The sequence below is a fragment of the Ambystoma mexicanum genome, chromosome 12 (genome assembly GCF_040938575.1).
Source record: "Ambystoma mexicanum isolate Mex_15411 chromosome 12, UKY_AmexF1_1, whole genome shotgun sequence".
NCBI classification, from domain to species: domain Eukaryota; kingdom Metazoa; phylum Chordata; class Amphibia; order Caudata; family Ambystomatidae; genus Ambystoma; species Ambystoma mexicanum.
In genome coordinates this window covers 1,099,485,907-1,099,498,760 of record NC_090936.1, presented here as the reverse complement: position 1 = coordinate 1,099,498,760, position 12,854 = coordinate 1,099,485,907, and the positions used below count along the sequence as shown (strand labels likewise).

General features: G+C 37.9%; 1 protein-coding gene across 4 annotated transcripts in view; it reads left to right on the top strand.

Moving 5' to 3' along the window:
* The window catches only part of IL15RA (interleukin 15 receptor subunit alpha), a 573,938-nt gene that overhangs the window by 355,171 nt on the left and 205,913 nt on the right, over nucleotides 1-12,854 (top strand). Inside the window, exons 1-2 of one of the 4 annotated variants that reach the window (XM_069629656.1) lie at nucleotides 4,763-4,848; nucleotides 4,960-5,022. The exons of the other annotated variants lie outside the window; for them this stretch is intronic. Of the exons in view, the coding sequence (XP_069485757.1) occupies nucleotides 4,998-5,022 (25 nt within the window). The 5' untranslated portion in view covers nucleotides 4,763-4,848; nucleotides 4,960-4,997. Of the gene's footprint in view, nucleotides 1-4,762; nucleotides 4,849-4,959; nucleotides 5,023-12,854 lie in introns of those variants that run through there. 4 annotated transcript variants of the gene reach the window in all.

Genomic DNA, 12,854 nt, shown 5'->3' with positions numbered 1-12,854 from the left:
CCGATATTTGCACAAAGAATCTATCTTCAAATCGGAAAAAAATATTATTGAGTACTATTTTCAACAGACTTAGAATGCACAATTTGTTGGCACTGCAGCCTTGAGATGTCAACAACAACCACTTCATGGCTTCCAAACCTGCTTCATGTGTAATATTGATGTACAGACTGCAGACATCCATGATAAAAATGCTGTCTGTAGATTCTTCAAAGTCCAAATCTTTGATTTTCAAAAGGAAGTCTGTAGTATCCTTCAAATAAGACATTGTTGATTGTACCAACAGTTGAATAGCCTGATCTATATATTGTGCTAATGGTTCCAGTAGACTATCAGTAGCGGCTATAATGGGTCGTCCAGGAGGTTCAGACAAACTCTTATGAACTTTAGGTCGACTAGGTTAACAGACACTATTATGCATCTTAAGCCATGGAAGACAACATTCATCGATTATACTAGATTTTCAACACCATGGTCTAGTGTCTTCCCGCAAAATAAATCTTTTAAGATAAAGTTGAAGTTGTACAATTTAAACCTTATCATATTGACAATGGCTATATACAAACACAGATTACTTCAGATAGATAATGGCAGTCGTTATCTAGTGCGATATATGATACTATGCCAATCAGCAGCCTCGTTCAAACCCTGCTCATGACTTTTGGTCAAATAGATCAGGCGTTGTTCCTGTATAGATAATTTGTATTTATCATTCTCATTGTTATTTGAAAGCTCTATCTTCATTAGAATTGTCCAGCGTAATTCTTCTGGTTTATGGTGTACTGAGTTGAAGTGTCCAACAAGGTGCGGTTAACACTATATTATGTATGCAACTTTTGTGTTCCCCTATACGTATTTTGAGCTTTCGTTCAGTTTTGACTATATATATAAATATATTGTATATTTATATATAGGCATGTACATGGGCACCAAATGGCATAGACAACCGTAGAGGTGTTGCAATTGGTCAATAATATTTGTTTCCACAGTGTCCTGAGGCCTATATCAACCTCTTTACTCCTCATTGTTTGGGCACAGCAACTACAGTGTCCACACAGACTATGCCCTGTTGTTTTCGCCATCCCCTAATCTTGAGTAAGTGTCCTTTGGGTGGTTAGGCGTTCATAAATATCATGTTTCCAAGTCAGCTCCTTTAAATTCTTGCCTTTACAGAAAGCACACTTAGGTTGGACGCAGGATGAAGAAGGATTTAACCAACTTCTCTCATGAGAAAGCTTTTCCTTATACGCAGGACAACTATGACCTAAATAATAATACAGAATATACACAAACAAAAGGAAAATGAGTGTGGTTTGGAAATACATCTTACAACTCACATGGGTCAAGTGACGAGTATAGTGGAGACAATAGAACAGACAATGATTTTAACTCTAACACGAGAGGTGTAAATAGAGGCAGAGGCTCATCTGGGAACAGGCATGGCAATACCCAGAGAAACAGTAGAAGCAGAGGAAGAAATGGAGCACAGGCCGCTTTTTTAGGAAGGGACCAAGACAGGAACTGGGACTTCGAACCACAACAGACTCGGAGCAGAAGACTTATTAGTTAATCTGTCTACGTATTCCCCTTCTAAATCAGAAACCACATTATTGGAAAAGGGGTTTAGCTTTGTCCGGACAGAAAAGTATGATAGTTTCAAAATGAAACTATTGTTTAGGAAACTACATTTCAAACAATATTTCATGAACAATACTTTTGAAGGTGATGGTAACGAGACCGGCCTATGTAGACCTTGTATCCACAGACAGATAGTTACACTGCAGAAGCCACAGTATTCGAAAAATGTGTACTTGCAGATTTGAATTTAAGAACCATGGAGAATAATCTTCTAAAACAACGTTTTGATAACACTACTACTACTAGTTTAGAGCGAGAGGCTATCCATGCACTCAAAACGAACAAAGAACTAGTCCTCAGGAAAGCTGATAAAGGCGGTGCAATCGTGATTCCTAATAGACAGGATTATTTAATTGAATGGGATTGACAATTGAGTGATAATTCCTTTTAATAAGAGATCCCAGAGGAACTGACTAAGAGACTACAAATGTTCATTAATAACAAGATCGAGTAAGCGCAAGAAAGACAATGGTTATCTAAACAGGAGGCTGAATATCTCATGACCAGTAACCTGAATACCCCCAAGTTATATGTTTTTCCTTAAATCCATAAAGCACTGGGGAATCCACCAGGGAGACCTATTGTTTCAGGCACTGGTTCCATTTTGGAACCTTTGGAGAAGTTTGCCGACTGCATTTCAAGCAGTCTTCCGTCAAGGACATGACTGAGGTTATTAAAATAATTGAAGGTCACCCCTTTGACGATGATGATCTCCTGGTCAGATTGGATATTATATCCCTGTACACCAGAATTCCACAGGAAGCAACACTAAATATGGTAGAAGAGTTACTTTTAAGTGAAAGACATGATGGCCAGACTCCTAACTCTTTTATTCTTTGGGATACTGAGATGTCCCTTACGGAGAACTATTTTATGTTCAACAACACATTTTACCATCAAATTCATGGAAAAGCAATGGGCTCTGCAGTGGACCCGACGTTGCCCAACTTGTATGTGGAAACCTTGGAGCCGATTTTTATTCTAGCAGATACCAATCCGTACAAACAATACATACAATTTTGGAAACATTTTATTGATATTTTGTTGATATAGCACAGTGACAATTAGAGTTTTGATGCTTTCGTCAATTGGCTAAATGATCAAAACCCATTTTTGAAATTTACAGCGAGTTATGACAAAGAAGGGATCAATCTTAGATTTGATGATATTTGTCGACAATACTGAGAGATCATTAAACGTCAAACCATTTCACAAAACCACTGATAGAATACTATTGTGCTCCAGTTTCCACCAAAAACACAGGAGAGAGAACTTGGCCAATTCCTCCAATTGAAGAGGAACAGCTGTTGAAAAACAGAGTTTGATCATGAAGCTAAGACATTGATAAATACTCTTGTGAATAGAGAGTACCATAGGAAATCTGTTAAAAAGTCCTAAAAACGTGCTTCTAACAACCACAGGTATGCTCTGATGGAATATAGACCAAAACCCCAGAAGAGTGAAATAACATTTGTGAGCACCTATAACTATGTGTCCAATGCAATTAGCAATATTATCAAAAAGAATTGGCATGTACTAAATGGAGGTGATTGCCCACTGGTCCAACCCAGGTGTGCTTTCCATAGAGGCAAGAATTTAAAGGAGCTGACTATGAGAAATTACATATATGAACGCCCAACCACCCAAAGGACACTTACTCAAGAGTGAGGATGGCAAAACCAACAGGGCATAATCTGTATGGACACTGTAGCTGCTGTGCCCAAACAATGAGGAGTAAAGAGGTCGATATAGGCCTCGGGACACCATAGAAACAAAGATTATAGATCAATTGCAATACGTCTATGGTCATCTATGCCATTTGGTGCCCGTGCACATGCCTATATAAAGGCAAAACAGAACGCAAGATTAAAATACGTATAGGGGACCACAAAAGTTGTAAAAAGTGTTAACCACACCTATTTTAAGATACTTCAACTCAGAAGACTATAAACCAGAAGAATTACGCTGGACAATTCAAATGAAGTAACAAATAACAATGAGAATGATAAACAAAAATTATCTATACAGGAACAATGCCTGATCTATTTGACCAAAAGCCATGAGCAGGGCTTGAACAAGGCTATTGATTGGCATATTCTCTTATAGTATAATATATCTCACTAGATAATGACTTCCATTGTCTATCTGAAGTAATCTGTGTTTTTAGCCATTGTCAATACAAGGTTCAAATTGTTCAACTTAATCTTACAAGATTTCTATTGTAGGAATACACTAGACCATGGTGTTGAAAATATAGTATATTTGGCGAATGTTGTCTTCCATGGCTTAAGATGCACAATAGTGTCTGTTTACCTAGTAGACAGTGATCACAAGATGCAGAGGCAGATGCAGAAGTGTAAAAACGGTACTATAGTGAACAAATAAAGATTGACATTGGGAGCCTGGAATCAGCCCTGGACCAGATGTAGTTTCAGCGATTTTCAAAATAAGGAATAGGAGGGGATAGAACGTAGAGAAAAAGGAAGAAGATTCCAGTGCAGGGGGGGCAAGGTGAGCAATTGTGCGAAAGTGTGATTGGGCACAGGGGGGGACTGGAACTACAAGTCAAAACTGAGAATTAGAGCAAAGGGAGCAAGTTGGAGTGTAGAATGAGACCAGTGAGGAAAGGTAATCAGTAGGTAATATCATGATGATTTATTCTAGATCCGGTCTGATAGCATAATACTATCATTGAGGGCGCAACGTGACATTTTCATCCGCGACGTGGACTAACAATGAAACATCTAATGAGTTGATCCATGTGTTCACAAAACGTAAGCTTGCATCTGTACTGCATGAACCACATACAGCATTGGTTGGGTACATTTGTCTAGTTGAGGAAACCGAATTATACGAGAATATAAATAACAGGACTGTTGACAGCTTTGTGTAGCCTTAGCTCTTTAAAAGATCAGAGCATCCAAGTCTGAATGTAAATTATGGCGGACGCCGGGTGCACCATGATAAGAGATATTTCCCCTTTTGAAATGAGATATCGATCTGTAACTGCTTATATACAGCTATATAGAAGTGGTGGGCTGCAACATTATCTGCCCCATTGTCTTAACTCATGTGGAGCTATATTCTTACCCTCATACATGGCTTGACATTCTCTTTGTAGATGATGATGAGACACAGGAGGACTATGCACGATAGGCAACCAAGCTCCTCTGTATACATCTACATGTGCTTGTGTTCCACCACAGATTACTAGTAAGTGCATACTTACTAATTGGTATACATTCCGTCTGTTTGTTCGCGATATATACACTTAAAGCCTATAGGGCGTGGCAATAATGCATGGCTTTTTATGTGTTCCTTTAGGGTTTGTGCACTAAACATTGATTCAGCAGCTACATCGGATGTTTAACCGTGGACTTGAAACTGGTAAGCATCATTAAGTTTACCACTGCTAATAGTAAGCAATTTAGGTATGACAATAGAGCAACATTCACTAATGGGTTGTTCTTTTGTCTATGATATAAGTGATGAGGATTTCGTCGTTTAAGAGCATTGAATGATACTGCTGAAAACCGACGAGTTGTCGACACACATATAGTTCTCAGCATTGTAGATTCTGTGACAGAACGTTTAGTGTCCATCAGGAATTTGAGTCCTTTTCACCCACAATTAGTCAATGAGAGTGAGGCCAAGACGGCCATTTGCATGTCCTTACTTCCCCTGAAGAAGTTCCCGAAGACTTGATAGAGCAGAGTTGAGGAATGAAACATGTTGGGTCGGAATATAAACACTCACATTGCTGTGATTGTAGAATAAAGAACATAATGAAGACATGAGGCAGAAAATAACTTTGCCTGTACGCATGCATTCAAGACTAAGGCCCTCATTACAAGGTGGGCGCAAAGGGATACCGGGCACCGGTAATGACACCGGTGCCGGTAATCCCTTTGCACCCTAATCCGAGGTCCCTTTGCGGGTCCTTCCCCTAACGCCTGGTTTTACCAGGCGTTAAGGACAGGACCCGCAAAGGGATACCGGGTCAATAACGGTACCGCAATTTGCGGTACCGCTATTGATGCCTTCCCCCTTCCCATTGAGCCCTATGGGGACACAAATAGGAATGGGGAATGGCTTTACAAATGGGGACTTACCAGTCCCGCCAAGGTCGGACTGGACCGGTAAGTCCCCATACCACCAAGCCGGTGGCGGTACCGGTATTGGTGCTAGTCATAGCGCTAATAGCGCCATGACTAGCACCAACCTCGGAATGAGGGCCTAAGACTTGATGATAACCTGTATAAAGATAAGAACAATATTTCCACCTCAAAACCCACTGAGATGACAACCTGGTCACTCTAAATGAGGAAATTATCCTCTTCATCAAAATATAAATATATATACAAATTCCATAAAAAAAACTTCCTGATGAAATCAAAAATGCAGTGTGTTGTAAAGAAAACAATTACATTGTTAATAACAGTTGCATGAAGTCTCATCTGTATACATCCAAAATAAATCAGAGTACTGAATTCAACATGATGTGTTTTACTTATCATAGACAATATGTTTAGAAAACAATACATTTGATTTGTTCAAAGAGCATCAATGAAATGTAACACAATAAAGTAACAACCCTATGTTGATCTAACAATATTATCTTCATATTGTTCACAAAACAGTTAGTCAACACTTTATACGACGCGTTTCGGGGTCCAATGTCCCCTTCTTCAGGTATGGTTGTTACTGTTAGATTCTCCTTTCTGTTAAAAAAAGACAAAATATTTCCATCAGCAACTTCTAATGTTATTTCTCTTGCCAAGTCCCTAAGCGCATATCATGTAAATACCTTCACTAACCTTACTATCCTAGGATGTCTTCAATCCATCCGGATAAATTATACGTGTTCCTCATGAGTTAATGTCATTAGGATCTGAAAACAATGATCCAAAAAATATATAAGATCTTTTTTTTATTTTTATATAACTACATGTCCAAATGTGAAGTGAAAAACCACCTACTTGTTAAAGAGTCATGCAGACTTCCTACTAGGTAGTCCCTGTATCTCTCAAGCTAAAGCCAACAATGTATTCCACGCGGTGGATCTATAAGAGAAACCACCAGCAGCAGTAAGTTACGTGTTAAGGAAAATAAATCTCCATATCACAAAAAAGCTCTAGGAAAATGCTAAATTTAATTATTGAGACTCACTGCTTGATGTATTTTCAAAACCCGAAGTCCGGGTACTGTGAAAACGACTGCACAAGCAGTCTCCCATCCCGGGCCTCGGTTGTAACCTCTTCCTGGTTCGGTCATGTGATCGTGATTCCGATCACGTGACACGTGATAGTCATCTATGTTAACTCTGAAATCGTCATAGTGGTTAATTGGAATCCCCGAAACTAGTTCTTATTACTAAAATCAAAGCCCGGATACTAGTCTTTCGTACCGGGGTTCAGTTCTCTTCCTGGTATAGTCACTTGATCGCGATGCCGGCCACGTGACATGCGTGTATAGTAATAGCATAATGTTTTAAGATTTTTAATACAAAATAAGAGTATCTCTCTGGACAACTCTTAAACCTCAACAGATTAACAAATGTAAGTCATTCATTTAATTGTAATTTTTTTTTATTATTCGTAATCGCGCGAGAAACATGATCATGTGAGTCGTAACCTAGTAATTCTGTGCAATGTTCATTTGCATTACGTTACTACATCTAGTATCATTGAATACCCAAAAAAAAATGATAAAAAAATATTGTTCAAAACTCTATTTAACTAAAGACCAATACGTAATTCAGATCAATAAGTTACACTTTCTTTGTGGAATTATACGTACTTACACATGAAGAGTATATGTTCGTTTAGTAACACTGGTGATAACCCATACTGATAAAGTTCTGTGTTGGATCTGATGACATACAGGGATATATTTGATTAACCCATATTGTTATAAACTCAATGTCAGACCAAGGATATTAATAGGGTAATTTCAAATTCAAAAAAGCGCTGAAGGTGCTTGGCACTGAGAAAATAACATTATTAATTTCTCACAAGTTTGCTCTTAGGGAAAACAAAACATGTTGGACTTAATATCTGTTCCTCAATATATATATTACTCATTTACCACTACAGTAGAGAGTATCATAAAACTCAATCATCAAACATTACATGGTTCTCACATGGTTTTGAGCAAAAACAATCCAAAACTAAATATAACAAGCTAAATCAAACTCATTATTCATCCCTCTGGGCTCCAGGGACTCAAGCCTCTCAATTCATTCAATCTCTTTCTGTCTCAATAACAACTTAATGTCTCCTCCTCGTTTTGGACTTTGGACATGTTCAAGGATTGTAAATTTAATTTGAGCTATGGTGTGATTGTGAGAATTAAAGTGTTGTGATACCGGTGAGTGGATGGATGTATTTCTTATGTTTGATTTATGTTCAGTCAATCTTGTTTTCACTTTTCTTGATGTTATTCCTACATAAAAGATGCCGCACGGGCATCTTATTCCATAAATCACATTCGATGTATCACATGTACTTGTGTGATTCAATGAAATTCTTCTACCTGTAAAGGGATGATTGATATTTGAACCTCTAATCACATTGTGACAATGTTGACAGTTGTTACAAGGCAATGTCCCTTTGAATATATTTGATTCTTTTGATGACTCTTGATATTCTGCTTTAACTAGGAAATCTTTAATATATTTGCTCTTTCTGTAAGCAAAAGTTGGGACATTTTCAAACAATTGTGCCAAAACCGGATCCATTTTAAGCATCTCCCAATTCTTTTTTAGAATTTTTTTGATCTTATGACTTTGTTCTGAATAAGTAGTAATATAGACCAAAGAATCTTGATTAGTCTTTTCAGATGGTGCTAAACGGTGTTCTCTTGGTAATGATGATGCCTTAATGCGTGAAGTTGTTAAATCTTGTGAGTAGCCTCTTTCTATGAATTTTTCATGTAATTTTGCTGCTTGATTCTTGTATTCTTCAGGTTTTGAGATAATTCTTTTGTACCGTAAAAATTGACTGTAAGGTATGCTTTCCAATGTGGTCTTAGGATGAAAGCTAGACACCATTAATACGCTGTTCCTACCAGTTGGCTTGTTGTAGATAGTAGTATGCAGTCGCTTTTCTTTGCTGTATATTTCAACATCAAGAAACTGGATGCGACTTTTGCTGGTTAAAGTTGTGAATTACATTGTTGGTGCTAGTTGGTTCATGTATGAAAAAAATCCAAAAGATTCTCCTGAGGCCCTCTCCAGATTCCAAAGATGTCATCAATGAAACGGAAATAGCATCTCAAATGGTCTTTGTATTGTATTTTGTTAAATACCGCTGTTTGTTCGAGATATGCCATATATGCATTGGCATATCCTGGTGCCATAGCGGCATCCATAGATGTACCCGATATTTGCACAAAGAATCTATCTTCAAATCGGAAAAAAATATTATTGAGTACTATTTTCAACAGACTTAGAATGCACAATTTGTTGGCACTGCAGCCTTGAGATGTCAACAACAACCACTTCATGGCTTCCAAACCTGCTTCATGTGTAATATTGATGTACAGACTGCAGACATCCATGATAAAAATGCTGTCTGTAGATTCTTCAAAGTCCAAATCTTTGATTTTCAAAAGGAAGTCTGTAGTATCCTTCAAATAAGACATTGTTGATTGTACCAACAGTTGAATAGCCTGATCTATATATTGTGCTAATGGTTCCAGTAGACTATCAGTAGCGGCTATAATGGGTCGTCCAGGAGGTTCAGACAAACTCTTATGAACTTTAGGTAGTATATACAATACTGGCATAATCGGATATTTCTTGGTCAAAAACAGTTTAGTTTTTTCAGAAGTCCAATCTTGTGATTCCGCTTCTTCCAAAAAGGAATTAATCAATTCCCTAACTCGTTCTGTAGGGTCTATGAATACTTCTAAATAAGTATCTTGATCCTGCAATTGTCTTTCTACTTCCTGTTTCTGTTTGTAAAGTGATCGATTCATGATGACCAAGGCTCCACCCTTATCAGCTGGTTTTAAAATAATGTCCTCATTATTCCAAGATTTTGTCAATACCTCCTGTTCTTCTTTATTGAAATTTCCTCTGATATTTTTTTTCTTGAATGGTATCTTCCGGAAGTCTTTTAATGTTTGTTTTTGAAATACTTCCAATACGTGATTTTGTACATGAGGTAAAAATGTACTCTTCAGAGGAATCTCCAAATACCGTGAAGTATGTAATGATTGTGCCATTTCAGTAGTTACAAAGAACAATTTCAACTTCATTTTCCTGATTAATCTGAAGAAATCAATCTTTCCTTTTAATAAACTACTTGTATATCTTGAAACAAAAGATACGCCTTTCTGTAATGTTTTCAATTCGAATGGAGTTAATTTGTATGAAGAAAGATTAATCACTAAGTTTTCCTTGGAGGTAAATTGACTTGTCTTTGTGGATTTTTTCTTTTTGGATCTTATGGTTTTCCTTTGCCTAAAAACATACCTGTACCCGGACCTGAGGCACTTCCTGAAGCTTCCTGTACTTCTTCTCCAGGTTCTTGGTTTCTCGATACTCCTTCCTCTCCAGTTTCAACTTCGGATGCCTCTGATGATGATGTTTGTGATGCGTATCCTCTTCTCGGTCTGGTCGGGATTGGTTGTAAATTTCTTTTATTATAATATTCTTTCCAAGAGTATACAATGTCTAATTTGTAGTGTATCGTATCTCGTCTGAACTAGCACATTTTTTTAGTTTCAATTTCAAGTTTAACTTGTATAATGACCTAATGTACAATTGTGGACTTATTAGAAATAGGTTTTTAGAACAGTTTTTTAGTAAACATTGTATGTATAAATTGAATATTGTGTGATGTTCATATGATTAACTATTAACCGTTGTCCTTTGCACAAGTCACTTTTTGTGATGGGATGCACTATCCGCTTTACAATGGACAGATCACTTTTTGGATGTGTTTAATTTGAGTTGTTTTTAAGATCGATTGAATAAAATCGTACCTGTCTAAATAATGAGGTGCACCTGTCATCAAGGTTGAATTGTCCTTGACAATTAGACACATTGGTTGAGATGCAGTATGAATAAGAGAGAGTTGACAACAGGCACCCCCGAGAGAGCGTTATTCATAGAGTTCTATAGTGTGTGGGCTTTAAGGTTTGTGTGTTATTTCAGCGTTCTCCTATGTATTCTTGCCCTCCGACTTGCCTTATTAAGAAAAAAGATACATTTAAAAAAAAGTAAAATATTCTATTTTAGAAAAAGATGCCCTAATCCCCCCATGAGGACTTTGCCATTTCAATCACAGATCTATAGTGTTCAACATCTGATTGCTCACCACTCCAAAATAGTTTGTTCCCGGAGGATAGCTCATAGGCAACATGATTGCCTTGGAAGCAAAACGCTGATGCAAAGCAAAACAGGTTTGATCCCCGGGTACGCACTTAGAAACCTCTGGGTAGTGAGCACGTTATAAATAACCAATTATAATTATTATAATTATAGTTTACTGTACCCAAGATTCAATGCAATTAAGACATTAATGAGTTTATTTCGGAATGAATAAAGTATTCCATGTACTTGTACATAAAAACACAGATAAATGCAATATTAAATGTGCAAATATAAAATAATTTGAAAGAGCTATACTGATACAATCAAGTAGTCTAAGAAAGTCTATAAAGAACAAGTTGTCCCCCACGACTTTGGACAGACTTGTGCTATTTTCAGATATGTTTTCAAGATGAAACCTGTGGCCCTATCCGGAAATAATATTAGACAACGAAGTGCCAGTCTACACCAGGGAAACATACATGCTCATGGGTTTATTAAGTAGACAAAAATAACAAGTGCAACATTGTTTCAACTGTCCTTGAACATACACGGCCCTACAGATGACAATTTAACATTAATAATGGAGAGAGGAAGATATCCTTGCCGGAAGCAAGATATCAGACCTGTGCCTAATGGCTGATTCTGGCTAAACCGGACACCAGCCACTATACAGGAACGGTGGGTGGGCTGATGTGTCACGACTGATGTATGTACCCCTTCCATGTACATCGCCATAGGTTGGCCATTTTCTTCAACATTTAATATTTACTTGAGTTTTCTGCAAGGAACTCGGCTGAGATCAACCCGTCATTCCATGAAAGAATATACAGGTTACTTCTAATAAGATTCAATGCACTGTTTATGACAAGGAGTTTCTAGCAAAATTAGAAGCGTGTGTTCACTGGCAAAGTTACCTGGAGAAATCATAAGGTGCTGTAAAGAGTGGTCACAAGTTCTGTCTTTCTTCTAAAAGACAGCTAACTATTGACACTTTGTCTAAGACCTTCTCATGAGTAGACGCCTGCTCAAGTCTACTCCTTGGTCTTCCACTGTACGCCTTTATCCCTAAACTTCACCACATGCACTCAGTACAACCTAGCCAGATCCTTTGCCACATGTACTCAACAACATCATGATGGATGGCCCTCCATGAAAAAATCGATCACTTTTCAAACGTAGACTCCTTGCCTGAGTCTATCCACGGTCTTTCCCCTGCACCTTGATGAATGCATCTCGCTTTACTCACCTTCTTGAACTCGGGATAATCCTCTGTCCATTTCCCCATGCCTTGCCCCACTTTGTGATCTGTAAGGAAGGCATGGTATCAAAGCAAGACAGACACAAGTGATCAAGGTTCAAGGGTGTTTATTACACTGTAAAAATGGGTGAGATAAACGCCTAATCTAAACCTAAATCTAAGATTGGAGGAAGCTACGACTTTTAAATAATAATAATACAGTCCAAGTGGAGTCTAGCCAAATAAAAAGGGCCTATACTAAAAATAACTATTGCCAATCCTTACCGCAATGCTACAAAATAGTGTGGGATAATGTTCACAAGAAAAGAAAGAAGTGTTCACAAAATGATAAGTCAGGATGTTATGGCCGGGGTCTTGCTTCCCCACGTTTTTAGCACGGGACAAGACGGAACTCTTGAACACAGCACACACCTGGGCTTCTCCGGCACCAGCTTACAGTTCATTTTCTCTATATCAGGGCCCTCTGTGCCCAAGTCTCTTCTTAGGCAAAGTTGCTTGCTTCAGAGGGCCTTATATGACAAAAACAACAAAACAAACAGTTCCTTCTGGTAACCTTCACGTCGGATGATTACTCTTTACCCTAGGATCCCCCTCAGCTTGGCTACGATCCTTCTTTCAGCGTTAGCATCTCAAAGCACT